A 21,626-nucleotide genomic window follows, 5' to 3' on the forward strand; every position below is an offset into this window, starting at 1 on the left:
CACGTGCCATCTCCTCATTGGTGATACCCTCGTGGGTGACTGAAAGACGAACGAGGTCAGTGGTGGTAATGCACCTAATTTATGAAAGTTGCCAATCGCATTATAAAGTCGAGAAGAAAAGGCCTGGAAGGTGTAGAAATGACTAGAAACGATTCGGTTGACCGTTTTATGTGTGGATTAATTGGCGGAGTAGAGGACCTTGTGCATTTCAGGTAAAATAACAACTCAATGTTTATATCCTAGGACAAATTAGCTAGCAACAGCAAGCTAGCTAAATAGGACAAATTAACTAGCAAGTGCAAGCTAGCTAGCTAAATTGCCATACATGTTTAATGCTTTCGACCTGTTCCCAAATTAATATCAATGGTTCAGAGTTTGTTTTGATATTTTAACCTGTGTCGTGATAGCGTTTGGTGTGGGGGGACAAAATACATTTATGCATGATGGCGCACACGCGCAGCCAGTTTGGGTTCCGTGTTAGGGTTGGGGTTGTGTTTTCTGAATGACTCTGAGAGCGATACTCTTAAGAGCGAGGAGGGCTTCATTGCAGGCCTTGGAGATTAATGATGGCGGTAGGAGGAAACCATATCGACCACGGTCCTCCAGCTCAAAGGTGAAGGAGTAGTGGATGCCCAGGTTGTAGGCCCAGTCGTCAGAACCTCCAGGGGCTAAGTCTGTAGAAGGACGAAGGAAGAACAAGGAATTTAACTGGTTTTGTAGTGACCGTTTTATAAAGAAATAACTTATAACAGCTTTACAAAGCAATTGTCAGCATTTTATTATGAAACAGCCTGGTCTCATAGACTATCTGGGACACTCAAATTAGTATGATATGTTGCATTTGGTATGGTTACATAAGAGTGATGGTTGCTTAATGCAAAAACAAAAGTAGAATGGTTGGTCAAGGTGGATTGGTGGGCATGTAACGCGAACATCTAGCAACCCAAAGGTTGCGAGTTTGAATCTCATCATGGGGAACTTTTGCATTTTTAGCTAATGAGAAACTTTTCAGCTACTTACTACTGTTTTGCTACTTTGCAACTACTTAGCATGTTAGCTAACCCTTCCCCTAACTCTAACCTTAACCTCAACCTAAATCAAAAAACATTGTACATTTGCACATTCGTAATACCGGGAGCACCCCCCTATCCACATCGACAGGACAGTAGTGGAGAGGGTAGTAAGTTTTAAGTTCCTCGGCGTACACATCACGGACAAACTGAATTGGTCCACCCACAGAGGCAACGTCGTGAAGAAGCCGCAGCAACGCCTCTTCAACCTCAGGAGGCTGAAGAAATTTGGCTTGTCACCAAAAGCACTCACAAACTTCTACAGATGCACAATCGAGAGCATCCTGGCGGGCTGTATCACCGCCTGGTACGGTATCTAATGCATCTTTATGTAATACATGTATCACTAGCCACTTTAAACTATGCCACTTTGTTTACATACCCTACATTTCTCATATGTATATACAGTGCCTTGCGAAAGTATTCGGCCCTCTTGAACTTTGCGACCTTTTGCCACATTTCAGGCTTCAAACATGAAGATATAAAACTGTATTTTTTTGTGAAGAATCAACAACAAGTGGGACACAATCATGAAGTGGAACAACATTTATTGGATATTTCAAACTTTTTTAACAAATCAAACTGAAGAATTGGGCGTGCTAAATTATTCAGCCCCCTTAAGTTAATACTTTGTAGCGCCACCTTTTGCTGCGATTACAGCTGTAAGTCGCTTGGGGTATGTCTCTATCAGTTTTGCACATCGAGAGACTGAATTTTTTTCCCATTCCTCCTTGCAAAACAGCTCGAGCTCAGTGAGGTTGGATGGAGAGCATTTGTGAACAGCAGTTTTCAGTTCTTTCCACAGATTCTCGATTGGATTCAGGTCTGGACTTTGACTTGGCCATTCTAACATCTGGATATGTTTATTTTTGAACCATTCCATTGTAGATTTTGCTTTATGTTTTGGATCATTGTCTTGTTGGAAGACAAATCTCCGTCCCAGTCTCAGGTCTTTTGCAGACTCCATCAGGTTTTCTTCCAGAATGGTCCTGTATTTGGCTCCATCCATCTTCCCATCAATTTTAACCATCTTCCCTGTCCCTGCTGAAGAAAAGCAGGCCCAAACAATGATGCTGCCACCACCATGTTTGACAGTGGGGATGGAGTGTTCAGGGTGATGAGCTGTGTTGCTTTTATGCCAAACATAACGTTTTGTATTGTTGCCAAAAAGTTCCATTTTGGTTTCATCTGACCAGAGCACCTTCTTCCACATGTTTGGTGTGTCTCCCAGGTGGCTTGTGGCAAACTTTAAACAACACTTTTTATGGATATCTTTAAGAAATGGCTTTCTTCTTGCCACTCTTCCATAAAGGCCAGATTTGTGCAATATACGACTGATTGTTGTCCTATGGACAGAGTCTCCCACCTCAGCTGTGGATCTCTGCAGTTCATCCAGAGTGATTCTGGGCCTCTTGGCTGCATCTCTGATCAGTCTTCTCCTTGTATGAGCTGAAAGTTTAGAGGGACGGCCAGGTCTTGGTAGATTTGCTGTGATCTGATACTCCTTCCATTCAATATTATCGCTTGCACAGTGCTCCTTGGGATGTTTAAAGCTTGGGAAATCTTTTTGTATCCAAATCCGGCTTTAAACTTCTTCACAACAGTATCTCGGACCTACCTGGTGTGTTCCTTGTTCTTCATGATGCTCTCTGCGCTTTTAACGGACCTCTGAGACTATCACAGTGCAGGTGCATTTATACAGAGACTTGATTACACACAGGTGGATTGTATTTATCATCATTAGTAATTTAGGTCAACATTGGATCATTCAGAGATCCTCACTGAACTTCTGGAGAGAGTTTGCTGCACTGAATGTAAAGGGGCTGAATAATTTTGCACGCCCAATTTTTCAGTTTTTGATTTGTTAAAAAAGTTTGAAATATCCAATAAATGTCGTTCCACTTAATGATTGTGTCCCACTTGTTGTTGATTCTTCACAAAAAAATACAGTTTTATATCTTTATGTTTGAAGCCTGAAATGTGGCAAAAGGTCGCAAAGTTCAAGGGGGCCGAATACTTTCGCAAGGCACTGTACTGTACTCTATACCATCTACTCCATCTTGCCTATGCCGTTCTGTACCATCACTCATTCATATATCTTTATGTACAAATTATTTATCCCTTTACACTTGTGTGTATAAGGTAGTAGTTTTGGAATTGTTAGATTACTCGTTGGTTATTACTGCATTGTCGGAACTAGAAGCACAAGCATTTCGCTACACTCGCATTAACATCTGCTAACCATGTGTATGTGACAAATACATTTGATTTGATTTGGATTTGATATATTGTACCTTTTGCAAATTTGTAACATACAGTACCAGTCAAAAGTTTGGACACGCCTACTCATTCAAGGGTCTATCTTTATTTGTACTATTTTTTACATTGCAGATTAATAGTGAAGACATCAAAACTATGAAATAACATATGGAATCACGTAGTAACAAAAAGTGTTGAACAAATCTAAATATATTTTATATTTGAGATTCTTCAAAGTAGCCACCCTTTGCCTTGATGACAGGTTTGCACACTCTTGGCATTCTCTCAACCAGCTTCATGAGGTAGTCATCTGGAATGCATTTCAATTAACTGGTGTGCCTTGTTAAAAGTTAAATTGTGGAATTTCTTTCCTTCTTAATGCGTTTGAGCCAATCAGTTGAGCTGTGACAAGGTAGGGGTGGTATACAGAAGACAGTCCTATTTGGTAAAAGACCAAGTCCATATTATGGCAAGAACAGCTCAAATAAGCAAAGAGAAACAAAAGTCCATCATTACTTCGAGACATGAAGGTTTTGCAGTTGCAAAAACCATCAAGCGCTATGATGAAACTGGCTCTCATGAGGATCGGCACTGGAAAGGAAGACCCAGAGTTACCTCTGGTGCAGCTGCAGAGGATAAGTTCATTAGAGTTAACTGCACCTCAGATTGCAGCCCAAATAAATGCTTTGCAGAGTTCAAGTAACAAACGCATCAGAACATCAACTGTTCAGAGGAGACTGTGTGAATCAGGCTTTCGGGGTGGAATTGCTGCAAAGAAATCACTATTAAAGGCCACCAATAATAAGAAGAGAATTGTTTGGGCTAAGAAAAATGAGCAATGGACATTAGACCGGTGGAAATCCATCCTTTGGTCTGATGAGTCCAAATGTGATATTTTTGGTTCCAACCACCGTGTCTTTGTGAGACACAGAGTAGGTGAACAGATGATCTCCGCATGTGTGGTTCCACAGTGAAGTATGGAGGAGGAGGTGTGATGGTTCTTTGCTGGTGACACTCTGATTTATTTAGAATTCAAGGCACACTTTACCAGCATGGCTCCAACAGCATTCTGCAGCGATACGCCATCCCATCTGGTTTGCGCTTAGTGGGACTATGATTTGTTTTTCAATAGGACAATGACTCAACACACCTCCAGGTTGTGTAAGGGCTATTTGACAAAGAAGGAGAGTGATGGAGTGCTGCATCAGATGACCTGGCCTCCACAATCACCTGACCTCAACCTAATTGAGATGGTTTGGGATGAGTTGGACTGCAGAGTGAAGGAAAAGCAGCCAACAAGTGTTCCGAATATGTGAGAAATCCTTCAAGACTGTTGGAAAAGCATTCCAGGTGAAGCTGGTTGAGAGAATGCCAAGAGTGCACAAAGCTGTCATCAAGACAAAGGGTGGCTACTTTGAAGAATCTAAAATATATTTTGATTTGTTGAATAGTTTTTTGGTTACTACATGATTCCATGCATGTTATTTTATAGTTTTGATATCTTCACTATTATTATACAATGCAGAAAATTGTGAAAATAATGAAAAACCCTTGAATGAGTAGGTGTGTCCAAACTTTTGACTGGTGTTGTATAAACTGAACAAAAAATAAACACAACATGTAAACTATTCATCCCATGTTTCATGAGCTGAAGTAAAAGATCCCAGAATTTTTCCATACGCAGAAAAAGCTTATTTCTCTAAAATTGTGTGCACAAATGTTTGTATCCCTGTTAATGAGCATTTTCCTTTGCCAAGATAATCCATCCACCTGACATGTGTGGCATATCAAGAAGCTGATTACACAGCATAATCATTACAAAGATGCACCTTGTGCTGGGGACAATAAAAGTCCACTCTAAAATGTGCAGTTTTGTCATCAAACAATGCCACAGTTGTCTTTAGTTTTGAGGGAGCATGCAATTGGCATGCTGATTGCAGGAATGTCCACCAGAGTTGTTGCTAAACATTTGAATGTTAATTTCTCTACCATAAGCAGCCTCCAATGTCGTTTTAGAGAATTTGGCAGTACGTCCAACCGGCCTCACAACCACAGACTTCATATAACCACGTCTGCCCAAGACCTCCACATCCAGCTTCTTCACCTGCGGAATCGTTTGAGACCAGTCACCCAGACAGCTGATAAAACTGTGGGTTTGCACAACCAAAGAATTTCTGGACAAACTGTCAGAAACCATCTCAGGGAAGCTCTTCTGCATGCTTGTTGTCCTCACCAGGGTCTTGACCTGACTGCAGTTTGGCGTCTTAACTGACTTCAGTGGGCAATTGCTCACCTTCGATGGCCACTGGCACACTGGAGAAGTGTGCTCTTCATGGATGAATCCCGGTTTCAACTGTACCGGGCAGATGGCAGACAGCGTGTATTACACCGTGTGGGCGAATGGATTGATGACGTCAACGTTGTGAACAGAGTGCCCCATGGTGGCGGTGGGGTTATAGTATAGGCCGGCATAAGCTATGGACTATGAACACAATTGCATTTTATCAATGGCAGTTTGAATGCACAGCGATACCGTGACGAGATCCTGAGGCCCATTGTTGTGCCATTTATCCATCACCATCACCTGAAGTTTCAGGATGATAATGCACGGACGAATGTCGGAAGGATCTGTACACAATTCCTGGAAGCTGAAAATGTCCCAGTTTTTCCATGGCCTGCGTACTCACCAGACATGTCCCCCATCGACTTGTACGACAGTGCATTCCAGTTCCTGCCAATATCCAGTAACTTCGCACAGCCTTTGAAGAGGAGTGGGACAATATTCCACAGGCCACAATCAACAGCCTAATCAACTCTATGCGAAGGAGATGTGTTGCGCTGCATCACACCAGATACGGACTGGTTTTCTGATCTACGCCCTTACCTTTTTTGTTGTTTAAGGTATCTGTGACCAACAGATGCATATCTGTATTCCCAGTCATCCATAGACTAGGGCCTAATGAATTTATTTACAATGACTGATTTCCTTATAGAAACTGTAACTGAGTAAAATCTTTGAAATTGTTGCGTTTATATTTTTGTTTAGTGTAATACGAATTGTAATTCGTAACATATTATATGAATTGGGTGATAGACATCCACAAATTAATACATACTATACGAAAAGTAACATATCATACTAATGGATTTACGTACAGAATAATACTAAATGCTCTGAGACCAGGTTGTATTAAACTGTATATTTGAATCCTGGATGCTGATAGCCAGGAGTTATTCACAATAATTCCCGGGTAATACCTGTTAACATTTCCATTTGAATTATCAATGTCCATCCACTGTCCCACCGCCCAGCCAGGCAATTCATAAACATAATCTCCACTGGAAAAAAGCATCTAAACATTATATCCCCATGCTTCTAGCCAGCATTTGGTTTGCAACAGTGGGGGTTTGTCTGAACCTTGCTGCCTGCCTCACCAACCTATGTGACACAGACAAAATGCTGTGAGTATCACAATGTTGTTTTTGATGGAGACTAGGGTTGGGGTCAATTAATTAATTCCAATGCTTCCTGAGTTGGCAAAATGTAAAACGGAATTGACCCCAACTCTGATGAAGACTAACTCACATATTGTTTTTGCTGATGCGCCGTATTTGTAGTTGTTCCTGTAGTATCTTCTGACTTTCATGGCTGCCTCCTGTACAAGCTCAAACTGTAAAAAAAAAACAATGGAACAGAGTTAATAAAAAATAAAGTCATTTTTTGTTGTTGATTATATACAGTGAGGTCCAAAAGTATTTGGACAGTGACACATTGTTTGCTATTTAACTCTGTACTCCAGCACTTTGGACTTGAAATGATACAATCACTATGATGTCAAAGTGCAGACTGTCAGCTTTAATTTGAGGGTAGTTACAGCCATTTTTGTACATAGTTTAGGGAACCAAAAGTATTTGGACAAATTGTATTAAAGTAGTCAAAATGTCAAGCCCTGATCTATTTCACCTGTCTGTGATTGTGTCCACCCACCTCCAGGTGTCTCCTGTTTTCCCCATTAGTCCCCGGTGTATTTATCCCTGTGTTTCCTGTTTCTCTGTGCCAGTTCGTCTTGTTTTGCCAAGTCAACCAGGATTCTCCTAGCTCCTATTTTTCCCAGTCTCTGGTTTGTTGATGCTTGCCTGTCCTGACACCGTATTCACCTGCCTGACCACTCTGTCTGTTCTGACCTCGAGCCTGCCTATCCCCTGGTACTGTTTGGACTCGGACCTGTTCACTGAACCCCTGCCTGTTCTGACCTCGAGCCTGCCTATCCCCTGGTACTGTTTGGACTTGGACCTGTTCACTGAACCCCTGCCTGTCCTGACCTCGAGCCTGCCTATCGCATGGCCCTGTTTGGACTCTGACCTGGTTTATGAACTCTCGCCTGTCCCTGACCTGCCTTTTGCCTAACCCTTTTGGTATAATAAGTATCGGAGCTCAACCACCTGCCTCCTGTATCTGCATTTGGGTCTCGCCTTGTGCCCTTATACAAAAGCTTAGTATTTGGTCCCAAATTCCCAGCACGAATTGACTTCGTCAAGCTATAGACTCTACAAACTTGTTGGATGCGTTAAAGATTATTTTGTGCCAAATAGAAATTAATGGTAAATAATGTAGTGTCATTTTGGAGTCACTTTGATTGTAAATAAGAATATAATATATTTCTGAACACTTGATTACCATAATTACGGATAAGCCTGAATGAATTGTGAATAATGATGATTGAGAAAGTTAGAGGCACAAAGACACCCACAAGACATACTAACCTCTCACCAATACCAGGGGAGGTTAGCATTTTTTGGGGTAATGATATTTACTGACTGTTCAAAAACCAGTATATGGATCACCATATAGGCATTTATAAGTAGCATCCTATGCCATTTCAGGTACTATTAGCCATTTATTGTTTGTGTGAATAGAAAAACACTGAAAAGGCTTAATAAATGGCTAATTATACAGAATATTGGCCTAATTAGCTACTTACAAACACCTTTATCAACTGCAAATGAATGCCTAATATGTGATCCCTAGGATTCATCCGCCCATTCATCTCTTCCAACAACTCACCAACTCAGCGTGGTTAGGCACCTCCTCATTGGAGCAGGAGTATGGGAAGAGCAGCATCTGACCATAGGAATGGATGGAGAGATAGAGCTTTACCGAGTCTTTGTGGCTGCGCAAGAAGTTAGCCACGGCTTCTGCCTCAGGCTCCGACTCTGGGAACTGGCCGCAGTATATCTCATCACAGGGCCTGTTGGAGGCTCCCTTTGCTGCAGAGGGAATATAATAGAGCGTTTATTTTCCATTTGGTTAGAACACAAAGTCGTCTTCTGCCTTTTTCCCAACACCCCCAGAAACACACACACGCGTTGAGCGACACAGAGTCAGTTGCTGTGCAACACCCCTGGATGGAGAGCAATTTTAGGGATAAGGGGCTTGCCCAAGGGAACAACGGCAGTAGTTTGATTGTGGGATCAGTAGCCCTCAAGCTGCCAGTTCAGTTTCCATTTCAGACTTACTGCACCAGTTTGCGTCAAAGTTTCTATTGAGGTCGGTTCCAACACAGTTGCTTTCCTTGCTCAAGGAACGATTCTTTCTCCACATTCGGTTCTGGTCAAATAAAGGAGCACACACAGTATAATCACAATACAAATACTGACATACTGTATCCACTCAAAACATATAGCCTACTCATAAAACGTACACTGACGTAAACTCACAAAATAAAAAATCTCTCTGACATTCTGTTTATACATTATGCAGAATAAAGTTGAGTTGTTTAGGAATGAGTGGAATAGATCTGTGTGTTAGATCATGGATCTTGGCTCATAGATCATTCATATGCACTAAGTATGTCCATATGATGCACAGTGCCCGTAGAGTTTACCATTTTTGTGTAGCTCAGATTGACATATTTGAAGGCACTGGCAGCATTTCAGACTGACATTGCAGACTCATGCCAGATCTCACTGGATCGGTGTTTAACATATGAGCTAACCACATCACATAGCAATCTGACGCATGACTGCACAGTCGATGAGGTGGCACACAACTATTGGTCAATACCACATCTGCAATGTTGTCGTCCCGGAACGCAACCACTGACTCAATTTCTTATTAATCGTCTTGTTCTTTACCGTTGTCCATGTGTACTTGTATCCATCCGGGTTCATGACAGGCAGCACATAGATGTCCATACTGTTCAGCATCTCAGTGATGTCATTGTTTAGATTATAGAAGTTCAAGGACTGAGGAAAGAGCACAAGGAAGAGTCAACAGTTTAATATAGCTGTCTATGTTCCAAATCAAAATAGTGAGCAATACGATTTAATACAATTCCAGAGCCATCATAAACATTTTCAATTCAACTTCATAACCAATGAGTTATGAAGACGCTATATAACCAAATATGTATACAGTAGGGCCTATCAGAATAGATAGAGCATAAGTTGGTAGAGAATCGGGATTTTAGGAACAAGGTACTGACATATTGCACAAACCACAGGCAGAAAGCTGGGGAGATCCACTCTCTAGCATGAATGCCACAGTCAATCCATATTGCTCTCTTTTCAGCTCTCTCTTGTCGTCCAGACAACTGATAAAGACAACAGAGAAATGCAATCATTTGATCAGATGATTAGGATGTGACTGTTGCTTGTATGAAATGACTCGGACTTATAAACTGACTATGACAATGACATTACTTTAAAATATAATAATTGTACGAATCATTGCTAAAAAAGCAGCTTGGGGAACCTTGAGAACGTAAAGTGGGCGTTTTTCATATGATGAGCCAATCAGGGTGACTTTGACCATGTCTGGGTAGTCCTGGGCAGTCTTGTTGATCCAATAGTAGATCTATAAAATAGACAGCATGTAAACATTTTCATAATAAATACAAACTTGATATCTATCAGCTGGGACCACAATGACCAGGGCCTTGTATTCATAAAGTGTTTCACAGTAGTAGAACTGATCTAGGACCAGCTGCCCCTGGCAATATAAAGTTATTCATTATTATCTAAAAGGCATCATAATGATCCTAGATCAGCACTCTTACACTGAGACGTTGTATGAATACGGGCCCAGAAAAGGTTATGACTTTAAAGTAATGTTAATGGGATGTTACATTGAGATTATGTCAATGTTACATTACATTACGGTTATGTTAATAACATTAGGAAATGACATGACACAATCCGGTATCTTACGTCCTCCAGAGAATGGTATCTCTCATAATAAGATGCACTGCTTCTAGGGTCCGACGATTCATTCCTGGTCTGCATTTCGATCAGGTCCTCTGTGTTGTCCAGTAGCACTCTGAAACAAACACACATTCCTGCTCTTGGGGATTTCTCTGAACTATTAGAAACATTCTATATGCATTTCATAATACTGATAGCTTATTCAATATCATGGATATGACCATGATATGGGCATAACACAACAAAATCAATATTGAAGTTAAAGCGAAGTCAGCTGGTAGTCCAAACCGGGGCTTGAATTCAATCTCTTGCTACTGTAAAACCCAACACCTTAGCCATTAAGCCCATAAAACAGAACTTCTTGATGAGGCAGTTAGGTGTTGTGTTAACGTTGCTAGTGTCACTAAAATATGACAATTGATCACATGACATACTGGTGTGTTAGGAGGTGTGTCTGCAGCAGGTCTGTGACAGTCCCCAATTTGTTGGCAGGAACAAACAGGTGCACCTCAGTATGTGCTCCGATGTACTCAGGTGAAGTAGGTGACCACAAAACTGTCTGGGAGACACACACAAACACACATGTTCATACACACACAAATGCATGAATAAACTTTAAAATAATATATCCTAATTGTGCGTAATATGAAGTCTGAAAACAACACACCGTAACCTAGTACAGAAACAAAAATAGTAATTGGCACAATGTTTTTGGTTTAAGACCAGTGAAGTGAAAAGGTTTTTTAAAACAAGATAATTATTAGTTTATTATCACATCTTTATCGTACCTCATATTGGCTGGATATGTTCCTCACAATATCTGCTTGTTGATGTGTTGTGACTTGGATTGAGAGAACTTGGTCACTGGGAAAGACAAAGGAAAAATAGGCTAGGTCTCAATAGTCCTATGTGGCTTCCTTTCCTCATCTCCTCTTCATCTGCACATAGGAAAGGAGATGAGGAGAGGTCACTAGACTATTGAGATATAGAGGAGAGTGAGTTAAGTTGAGCCAAAGGGGTAAGTTTAGCCACCATTGTTTCTAGGAAACCAAACACAAAATTAATAATTTGACCAAATATTTAGGAAGAGGTCATCATTTCATGGAGTCTGTGAAGGAATAAACCACATGGAAAAAATGTTAAGCAATTTCGTTTAAAAAAAATAAAAAAAAGATTTTCACCAAGTCAAATTCATTTATTGGGTTACAGGTTTCATGATGCTTGTATCTAAACCAAAGTAGATAATTTTGAGATTGTTCTATACACCAGTTGGGGTCTCTATAAGCTTAAATATGAGGTATTCAACCTAGCATGAAAGTGCATCCTTGAAGCTGTGTGGGCTAACATAGTCAAAATGTTTGGCGTGGACTAAGTTGAGCCAAAGGCAAATTTACCAAATTGAAGTGTTATCCTTCACAGATTCATATAGTTCGTTATTCATTACAGTTCTGTATTATAGCAAATACATGGGTTTAGATTTATCCTGTCATCTCATGAATTCTTGTGAATGTGAATTCCTTAAATCATATCAATGATGTCAACTTCATGTCAATGATCACTTCATTCTACTTTAAATAAAATACAGAAAACATGTAGGAGGACATACAGTGGAAAGAGTAAACATTATCATGTGGTGGTTATTCTGGATTTGTCAATCAAACACATCTATTTTTCATTTAGGCTAAGCAAAGTTTCCTAAACAATTATGATAATGTTTACTGTGGGAAACTTACTGTGTTGAAGCGCAGTCACCTGTCTTAGGGAGCTTGTAAAAGTTCAGCAAAACAGCCCATATTAGAAGAGCCTTCATGTTTAATGTGTCCAAAACTTATGCAAGATGTTTGGTTAACATGATAGAGAGAGAGAGAGAGAGAGATCTGTGTTGATTTAGCCAGAGTAAAGTCTAAGTTAAACTTTACTTTTTTGAGGAGAGCTTTGGGCTGCTTTGCAATAACAGTGAGCTGTTTACTACACCATGACCCCCCCCAAAAAAAAAAAAAAATGATTCAATAATATAGGTCTTTCTTTTAAAAACCTTTCCACACCTTGAAATTATATATTGTAATTTATTCGGGTTCAACCTTATCCTGGAACTGCCTTTAGCCAGAATTTTTTTTTCTTAAGCTAGGCCTACTATTTGCTTTAGTAGGTCTACAGAATATTGTATATTCATTATGCAAAATCTGTCAGCTCACAGACAAATTCACTGTGCTACACCCAATGACGTATATAAACCATAGATTGCTATTTGTTATTTATTGGCCATTGAGAGGCTTTGAAGCCACCAGATGGCCATGTTGGCCACCAGTCGGCCGTATTCTACAGCATTTCAATTTCAAGGTTTCAAGGACATATTACATGTTTTTAAGTTGTTTTTTTGTAGGGGGACATTAATATTAGTACTCTCAAAAAAATACTTTAATACTTTTTGATTTATTTTTATGTTTAGCACACAGAATATAATTTAAAAGTATGCATTAAGGTGTCTGTAATAGAATAAACGTGAAAAACGAATGTAGACATTAATAAATTACTTTCTATAGCTTCCAAAATATTTGGTACAATTGAGGAGTGCCAAGAGGATTTTATACACATCATTGACTACACCAGGTGACGCTATGCTCTCACCGAGGTATAATAAGAACCGACGCGCTAACCTAAAATAAAAACCAATAGTGAACTTGCAGCACAAACATTTCCGGTTTGGAGGTTGTGTTGTCAAGATGTCTGTCCATGATCAACTTGCTCAATGTTTGTGTGATCTAATCAGGTTGGATTTTTTTCTTTTTTATGTACATCTTTATCTAATGATGTTAGATATTTGCCCAGCTAACTAGACAAAACATTGTGCTATTGATTGTTTTAGTCAGCTAGCTAGGCATTATAGCTAACCAGCTGGCTAGCTACTTAGCTGTCAACAGCAGTACATCACCTACGTTACAGTTAGCTAACGTTAAGCCAGCTATTATTTTATCACAAGTAATTCATAGTTTGTTTATCAATGTCGACTCGTGTAATTTTTCTTAAGTCGTGTTGCTCATGGAATGTAGCTAGCTAGCTCTCAAACTCTTATTATCCGTGGCGTAGGGTTTTCAGCGCTTAGCTTCGCCCACGCAGTAAGTTTGGGTGGCTGCATATGAACTACAATTCCGACGCGGTGTGTTTTGACGTTTAGAAACGTCAATCATCGCTTGCAAAATGGTTTTTGAAACACGCTGATATGCCACACCTTATCTTTCATGTCAACTAGAAAGATGCATACAAAATAGTTACTGTAGTGGTTTTACACATCCATAATCCCCCCTCTTAACACTAGTTAAGTCATAAACCCTGCCTATTTCTACAATGTATCTTATTAAATATCTGATTTTAAACCTAACCTTAACCCCATTAACATTATGCCTAACCATAAATTAAGAACAAAGCTCATTTTTATTTTCATGAATTTTTACAATAGCCAATTTTGACTTTGTATTTGTGGTAAGTGACAACCAGATGTCTGCCTATTTCTTCAGCCTGTCTTCTGTAAACAAGCAAAGGTAACATGGAGATATGGCCATGTGAGAACACTAACACTATCAAGATGTGTAATAATTTAACCATTTTGTTTTTTGAAAATTATTTCTGATATGAAAGATACGTTCATTATGTTTCCATAACCGTACCGCAAGCAATGTGTTTAAGCATTCAGAACGATCCTCGGGGATCTTAACAAACCTCCCCTGGCCAGAAAATACTATCCTCAATAGGGTATATCAGCACATGTTTCGTAAACCAGTTTGAAAGCCATGATTATTTACGTTTCTAACGTTAATACACAGCGTCGGAATTGGAGCCAATGGTGGGCGAATGTAACCGCTGAAATCCTACGTGGGAAGGTTTTTCTAAAGCAAACTTTTGGTATAGAAAGGGTCGGAAACTTTCCAGTAAATTTCCAGATTTCCCCCGGAAATGTTCTATGGGAAGTTAAGCCTGGGAATTTAGCTTAAATTCAACAAAAAGGTTAGCATATAACAGTGAACCTTTTTTGTGGGATACAGGAGACAATTCTAGGTCTTGTGGCATATTTTGGTTCAACTGTCCCCAATTAAATGGAATTGCAACCCTCTGCATGCACAGTGCATTCTTCCATCACATGTGCGGTGCACTCTTCCATCACATGTACAGTTGATTCTCAAGATCTTGCACAATAATGAGATGCTATTGAGCCCACACTACTACACTGTCTGAGCCAAGGACTGCATGCTTTATGGTAAGTTTTGATTACAATGCAGGGTGGGGTGAATATATTTTATGACATACATGATTTTTTTGTTAACTAGTAAATACAGCCTGGAACTAACTTATTAACAATTTCTGCTAGTTAGTTTTTGCTACCATGTGGGTTTTAGCTTGCTTAAGCTTGCTAACTGAGTGTTAATTCACCTGTTTCCATACATGTTTCATTTTAAAACATGTATCTTACAAAGGAGTTGTTTTAATCTAACTATCTGTACATGGAATTGTATTTGTTTTTTTTTACTCATTTTTTTCTTTGCAGGAAAATGCCACGGGCACTATCTGATGTGTGGAGACATTTCACTGCAGCTAATGTAGAAAGAAAAGTGGTGTACATTTGCAAATACTGTGCCAAATCATATGTGAAGAATGCAACAAAGATGCAGAATCATCTGGCCAAGTGCATAAAGTTCCCTCAGCGCTCTCAACAAGCAACCTCTGACAAAAGTCCCTCTACTTTTATTCAAGGTGAAAATGATGAATCCGACACCTTATCGATAGCAACAGCTCATGGTCCTCCTGGAATCAGACGTTGTTTTTTTTTACTCAATGGAGGAACATAGTCAGAGAAATGCTGATGAATGTCTTGCTCGAGCTGTGTATGCAACTGGTTCACCTCTTGATGCTCACAGGCAATGTGTATTGGAAGAGATTTCTGAATGTTCTTCGCCCAGCATACACCCCTCCAACCAGACATGTTCTATCTACTGATTTGCTGGATGCAGAGTTCAAGTGAAGGTCAATCAAATCGAAGAGAAAGACTGTATTGCAATCATCTTTGATGGGTGGTCGAATGTTCGGCCATGGAATAATTAACGACAATCTCCTTCCCTCAACCGGTATTCTACAAGAGCACAGACACAAGGGACAACAGACACACCGGTCTCTACGTTGCAGATGAGCTTAATGCAGTCATCAATGACCTTGGACCACAGAAGGTATTTGCACTGGTGACAGACAATGCTGCGAACATGAAGGCTGCTTGGTCTAAAGTGGAGGAGTCCTACCCTCACATCACACCCATTGGCTGTGCTGCTCATGCATTGAATCTGCTCCTCAAGGAGATCATGGCACTGAAAACAATGGGATACACTCTACCATTTCCTTGGCTCTCTTGTAAAGTATGTGAAGGGTCATCAAGTTATAGCAGTAATATACCTCACCAAGCAATGTGAGAAGCATAAGAGCACCACATTGAAGCTGCCCAGCAACACCCATTGGGGTGGTGTTGTCATTATGTTTGACAGTCTCCTGGAGGGGAAGGAGTCTCTCCAAGAAATGTCCATATCACAGTCTGCCGATAAGGACAGCCCCATCAACAGGATCCTCCTGGATTATGTATTTTGGGAGAGAGTGGTAAGCAGCCTGAAACTCCTGAAACCTATAGCATTAGCCATTGCATGGATTGAGGGAGACAATGCTATCCTGTCTGATGTTCAGACTCTGCTTGCAGATGTAAGAGAATAAATATGTACTGCCCTGCCCACTTCACTGTTTCTCCAAGCAGAGGAAACTGCAGTTCTGAAATACATCAAAAAGCGGGAAGACTTCTGGCTGAAGCCATACACGCCACAGTGTACATGTTGGACCCCAAGTATGCTGGCAAGAGCATCCTGTCTGGTGTCAATAAGGCCTATGGTGTCATCACTACTGTGTCTCGCCACCTTGGCCTGGATGAGGGCAAGGTTCTTGGCAGTCTGGCGAAGTACGCCATGTACAATATGGTAGTCGTGCCAACATATCTCATCAGCCACTTGGTGGAAGGGACTTTGTGGATCTGAGGATCTTTCCCCTGTTGCCTCCATCATCCTCCAAATCCCACCAACATCAGCTGCCTCAGAGCGCAACTGGTCTTTGTTTGGGAACACCCACCAAAGCACGCAACAGGCTGACCAATACAAGGTTTGAAAAATTGGTGGCCATCTGGGCAAATTGTAGTTTTTTTGAGCCTGACAACGAGCCATCCTCAACAAGGTTGGAAAGTGACAGGGAAGATGAGGCCTCAGAGTCTGATGTTCAAGAGGTGGACATTGAGGAGGTCCAGGGAAAAGGCATGGAAAGCCTGAGAGGAAGAGCTTTCATTTCTAGACTATCATTTTACAGATGTTGAAAACATTTTTGGGCATTGGGGGTCATTCAATATCCCTTTCTTTTGGTGTTCAGTGAAATCATCCCATGTGAAGAGTCAACTCATTTAAAGTTCAATTTGTAGCTAAATAGTTTTATTTCTATTGGGAGGATTTTATAATTTGCAATTAGGTCTACTTATATGGTAAAAGGTTTATGTTTCTGTCTCCATATGATATTGTAAATATATCCAATGCAAAAAACATCTACATTAGATTCCGTAAATTCCCATATATTCCCACGGAAAGTTTCCACCTTAAGTGTAGATTATCAGTTTAACAGGTTTCCTGGGCCTTGTTCAGTAGTAACGTTTGGCAAAAGTTGTGGAACGTTGCAGGTAGAAATGTCATGAATAGAGCTGCTATAGCTCATGGCTCTGATATAGCTTTTTCTACATGTCAGAGCAGTATGTTTGCTCTAGCTAGCTACATATCTGAGCATTCAGTGGGAAAATAACACAGATGGTTGCAGATAGAAATGGCATAAATACAGCTGATGTGATTCCACATTCTACAAGTCAGAGATGCGTGATTGTTCTAGCTACATTATATAGTTCTATCTGAACGTTACACAACGTTGTCTTACTGAATTGGCCTTACCTTTTCTGTAGAGCAGGTCTGTCACCTTCTCTTATAGTTCTCTCATTACCCCAGGTTGTTGTGGACATTGCTACTGCCATGCGTGTTTCTGTGCATGCTCCTGACCGCCACCCTGGTCGTGCTTGTCATGGGTGTGCGCGTGTGGCTGCAGGCAAACAGGAACGCACGGCGAGCGCGTGATGGGCGTCCCACGGTGGCTTTCTTTCACCCGTACTGCAACGCGGGAGGTGGTGGCGAGAGAGTGCTGTGGTGTGCCCTCAGAGCTTTGCAGAATAGGTAAGGAAAAATTGCACTTTCAATGTGTGTCGTTGCACCTTGACTAAGCTAAGCCACACCAGCGAATAATCACCAGTGACTAATTATATTATTATTGTAAACTGGGTGGTTCGAGCCCTGAATGCTGATTGGCTGACAGCTTTGGTGTATCAGACTGTATACCACCGGTATGACAAAACATTCATTTCTACTGCACTAATTACGTTGGTAACCAGTTTATAATTGCAATAAGGCACCTTGGGGGTATGTGACGTGTTGTGTATAAGAAAAGCCTCGGGCCTTATTGCTTAATAATAATATTCCTAGCTATAGGATCTTACTACATATTGCTCAGTGCATTCAGCATGAATAATATACTTTGGTGGATTATCTACCGAATCTCAGCTTGCTACCCGTTTCTCAAGCATTATGTCGATTAGAATGTTCACACAGTATGAAAAACCCCATATCCAACAGTAATTTGTTGCCATGTTCATTAGGCACCAAAGGGAAGAAAAGGGATTGGAACAGGGAGGGTCTTCACGCCCATTTTAATTTTCCCTTGCGTAACATTTTCTGTATTGTGCCCTAATGAACATCTCCCAGTCTTTCACATTAATTCACTCACCTGGGTCATATTCACTAGGAAGCAAACAGACCCACAGGGGAGGGAAGTACAACCAACTGGGGACTACCTGAACTTGTCCAATAAACCTTTGTTTTCATTGCAAAACGTTATCCATTGCAAAAGGGTTTGCTACTGTATGCAATAATAAATATGGTCTTCTCCATGTCATAGGTACCAAGATGTCAACTTCATGGTGTACACGGGCGACCAAGGTGTGACGAACCAGCAGATTCTTGATGGCGCCCGGCGGCGCTTCAACATCCTTTTACCTCGACCCGTCCAGTTTGTCTTCCTCAAACACCGCCTGTTGGTCGAGGCCAGCCTCTTCCCCCACTTCACTTTGATTGGTCAAAGTGTAGGCTCAATCTTCCTTGGTTGGGAAGCCCTTACGGAGTTTGTCCCAGATGTCTACATCGACTCCATGGGTTACGCCTTCACTCTGCCTGTGTTTAAATACCTAGGGGGTTGTCATGTGGCTAGCTACGTGCACTACCCCACCATCAGCACAGACATGCTGTCGGTGGTGCGCGAGAGGAACCCCAGGTAGGTAATAGTCTTAGAACCCTGTTTCTCACTACAGACCCCTGGCCCCCGAGACAGTCAAACTAGGATAATATAGCCAGGTCCATATCGGAATGCGCTTTAGGCAATGCCTCTCTGCCGATTATTGTCAATGTCACACTCTGACTTCCATGGCGTGACAATGTTAGTCAGAAAAGTTACCTACAGATCTGGACTAGGCTAAGATCAAGATCAAATCAGGCTAATGTGGAATTGGGAATACTCTGGAAACTTACAAGCACTATCTAACACGTAGCACCGCTGTCATTGTTTTGACTGTCATCAATCCTGCATCAATCAGTGTTGTAACTTAGGTCCACTTTCCGCTATATCATTGACATCAGGGCATGACTTCCCCTTGTTGTTTATTCTTCCCTTCACCTGATCCTATCATGTTATCATTTACCATTCCCTAACCAACCTCCCCCCTATGTTTCCAGGTTCAACAACGCAGACTACATCTCCAACAACCTGTTCCTAAGCGCGGTCAAGGTTGTCTACTACTGCCTGCTGGCGCTGCTCTATGGTCTGGCCGGCTCCTGCAGCGACGTGGTCATGGTCAACTCCAGCTGGACCCTGAACCACATCCTGACCCTATGGCGAGTGACCAACCGCACCTGCCTAGTCTTCCCGCCCTGCGACACCCGCGCCTTCCTCCAGCTCCCGTTGGACGAGGACTCGGACCGGAAGTGCCATTCCATCGTTTCCATTGGTCAGTTTCGACCGGAGAAGGACCATCGGCTTCAGATTCGCGCCTTCCGGAAGGTGCTGCAGAAGAAAGAAGCGGGGCTAGTTGCGGGGCCGGGAGGAAGGGAGTCGCTGAGGTTGGTGCTGATTGGTGGATGCCGAAACCAAGAGGATGAGGATAGGGTGTTGATGCTGAGGGGTCTGTGCCAGGAGCTGGGCGTGGCGGACAGGGTGGAGTTTAAACTCAATGTGCCGTTTGAGGAGCTGAAGAGGGAGTTGGGGGAAGCTACGGTGGGACTGCACACCATGTGGAACGAACACTTCGGGATAGGTAAAAACAGAATTACCATTCTATACAACTGTCATTTATATTATTAAACAGCTGGAGTGGCTATTATTCCAAAGCAAAGCGCTCGTTCTCTACATTCCCAACATTTAGTACTGTATAATCCTGTACTGACTGGAGTCCTCATACGCCTATATTCAACAGCCCATTCTGAAATTGTAGTACATTGTTCTGTTAAAATATGCTTTTGTTAATCCTCCTCTTTATAAAAATAAAAGATGAAGGCATACAGGCATTTTTACCACCCATAGCAAGTTTCTCAAGGTGGCTGTGGATGCTAAAATGCGATCTTCAGTGTTCAAAATAAATGCAGTCTTAGGTAATGCAATTATACACCATGTAATGTGTCTAACTTTAAAGCTAACACTTACCCTCTGCTCTCAGGGGTGGTGGAGTGCATGGCGGCTGGGACCGTCGTCCTGGCCCACAAGTCTGGAGGCCCCAGGCTGGACATTGTGGTGCCCTACGAGGGCCGCCAGACGGGCTTCCTGGCCGAGGATGAGGACGGCTACGCAGACGCCATTGAGCGCATCCTGGCCCTGTCACCCTCGGCCCGCCTGGAGATCCGACGCAACGCCCGCCTCTCTGTCACCCGCTTCTCCGACCAAGAGTTTGAGGCCTGCTTCCTGGCCGCCATGGAGCCTCTCATGGGGACACTGGAGCGATGAGGGGTATGGGTGGAAGTGTGTCACGCTCATGGGTGTGCGCGTGCATGCATACTAGCCATTCTTTTAGTTGACATAGGATACAGTTTGTTAAAATGCACCAGGAATATGTTGACTTAAATGAAAGAGATGTATTTATTGACGTGTCAGTCCAGGCGTCCACTCTCTTTCTAGAGGGTCTTAAATGTTTAGTATTTGTTTTGTTTTCAAGACCCATTACATTTTTCCAGTGTACATTGTACTTGAGGCATAACATTTTTAGTGCTCGTCTAACCTCCAAGTTCCCCGTCTCGATTGTCAACGCATACAGAGAGCCGGCTGGTAGACTAGATTAGTGCTCGTCTAGCAAGGACTGGACACAACTGTGATTTTGATTGCATTCCAGGTTGTCTTTTTTTCAGTCAAACTACAAATATCAGAAGATTGTTAACATAATTAGGTGGGTGCTTACATTTGTATTATTTCACACGTGTTAATTGGAAATGGTTTATATCCCACCCAGTCAGGGAACAGCCGTTATTGACGGCAACCCTGGAGCAATTGCCTTGCTCACCGGCACGTCGACATTTTTTTCACCTAGTTGGCTCGGGATTTGAACCAGCGACCTCTGTTACTGGCCCAACGCTCCTAACCGCTAGGCTACATATTGTGTTTCTTGGGATGTGAAACTAGGCATTGTGAGATCTGATCTCTTGTGTAGTGTGACTACAAAAAAAAGACTACCTGGAATGACAGCAGTGTCTTGACTGTCTTTGATGAGGACCAAGCTCTGTTCGCTGACATCGTTGAGCGAGAGGGTGGAGACGAGCCTGTAGAGACGAACTTCACAATTCTGATGACTGCTGTAATAATTAAGATTGTTACTTAACATTTTTAAATGACTAGAAATGCCGTTCTGTATCCTAAGTAGGAAGTTTTTTTTTTTTATATTAAAACATTTATAAAATA

At 41.7% G+C, this 21,626-nt stretch overlaps 2 protein-coding genes across 4 annotated transcripts; one reads left to right on the forward strand and one right to left on the reverse strand.

The window, feature by feature from the left end:
- Window positions 1-394: 394 nt before the first annotated feature.
- cpb2 (carboxypeptidase B2 (plasma)) lies at window positions 395-17,668 on the reverse strand. Of its 2 annotated transcripts, none has more exons than XM_042297061.1 (11): window positions 17,537-17,668; window positions 11,321-11,396; window positions 10,967-11,091; window positions 10,539-10,647; window positions 10,084-10,185; window positions 9,815-9,922; window positions 9,465-9,575; window positions 8,847-8,937; window positions 8,395-8,597; window positions 6,916-7,000; window positions 395-674 (listed from the first exon to the last, which is right to left on the reverse strand). In XM_042297061.1, the coding sequence occupies exons 1-11, from the start codon at window positions 17,614-17,616 to the stop codon at window positions 478-480; spliced, it is 1,287 nt and encodes a 428-aa protein (XP_042152995.1). In that variant the 5' UTR covers window positions 17,617-17,668; the 3' UTR covers window positions 395-477. The 2 variants fall into 2 exon arrangements, with proteins under 2 accessions (XP_042152995.1, XP_024299955.1); XM_024444187.2 differs by lacking the exon at window positions 17,537-17,668 and adding an exon at window positions 12,266-12,402 and having other exon boundaries at window positions 396-674.
- alg11 (ALG11 alpha-1,2-mannosyltransferase) lies at window positions 13,153-21,626 on the forward strand. Of its 2 annotated transcripts, none has more exons than XM_024426030.2 (5): window positions 13,153-13,302; window positions 17,591-17,812; window positions 18,591-18,962; window positions 19,421-19,998; window positions 20,398-21,626. In XM_024426030.2, the coding sequence occupies exons 1-5, from the start codon at window positions 13,256-13,258 to the stop codon at window positions 20,679-20,681; spliced, it is 1,503 nt and encodes a 500-aa protein (XP_024281798.1). In that variant the 5' UTR covers window positions 13,153-13,255; the 3' UTR covers window positions 20,682-21,626. The 2 variants fall into 2 exon arrangements, with proteins under 2 accessions (XP_024281798.1, XP_024281799.1); XM_024426031.2 differs by lacking the exon at window positions 13,153-13,302 and adding an exon at window positions 15,258-15,278.

Source organism: Oncorhynchus tshawytscha, linkage group LG14, assembly GCF_018296145.1.
Source record: "Oncorhynchus tshawytscha isolate Ot180627B linkage group LG14, Otsh_v2.0, whole genome shotgun sequence".
NCBI lineage: Eukaryota > Metazoa > Chordata > Actinopteri > Salmoniformes > Salmonidae > Oncorhynchus > Oncorhynchus tshawytscha.

Coding starts and splice junctions, on each gene's coding strand:
- alg11 (XM_024426030.2), top strand. CDS start 13,256: ATGTCTGTCCATGATCAACTTGCTCAATGTTTGTGTGATCTAATCAG. Junction 13,303..17,590: donor TGTTTGTGTGATCTAATCAG/GTTGGATTTTTT, acceptor TCATTACCCCAG/GTTGTTGTGGACATTGCTAC. Junction 17,813..18,590: donor CTCAGAGCTTTGCAGAATAG/GTAAGGAAAAAT, acceptor TCCATGTCATAG/GTACCAAGATGTCAACTTCA.
- cpb2 (XM_042297061.1), bottom strand. CDS start 17,616: ATGGCAGTAGCAATGTCCACAACAACCTGGGGTAATGAGAGAACTATA. Junction 11,092..11,320: donor ACATATCCAGCCAATATGAG/GTACGATAAAGA, acceptor TGTGTCTCCCAG/ACAGTTTTGTGGTCACCTAC. Junction 9,923..10,083: donor GCCCACTTTACGTTCTCAAG/GTTCCCCAAGCT, acceptor TGTCTTTATCAG/TTGTCTGGACGACAAGAGAG.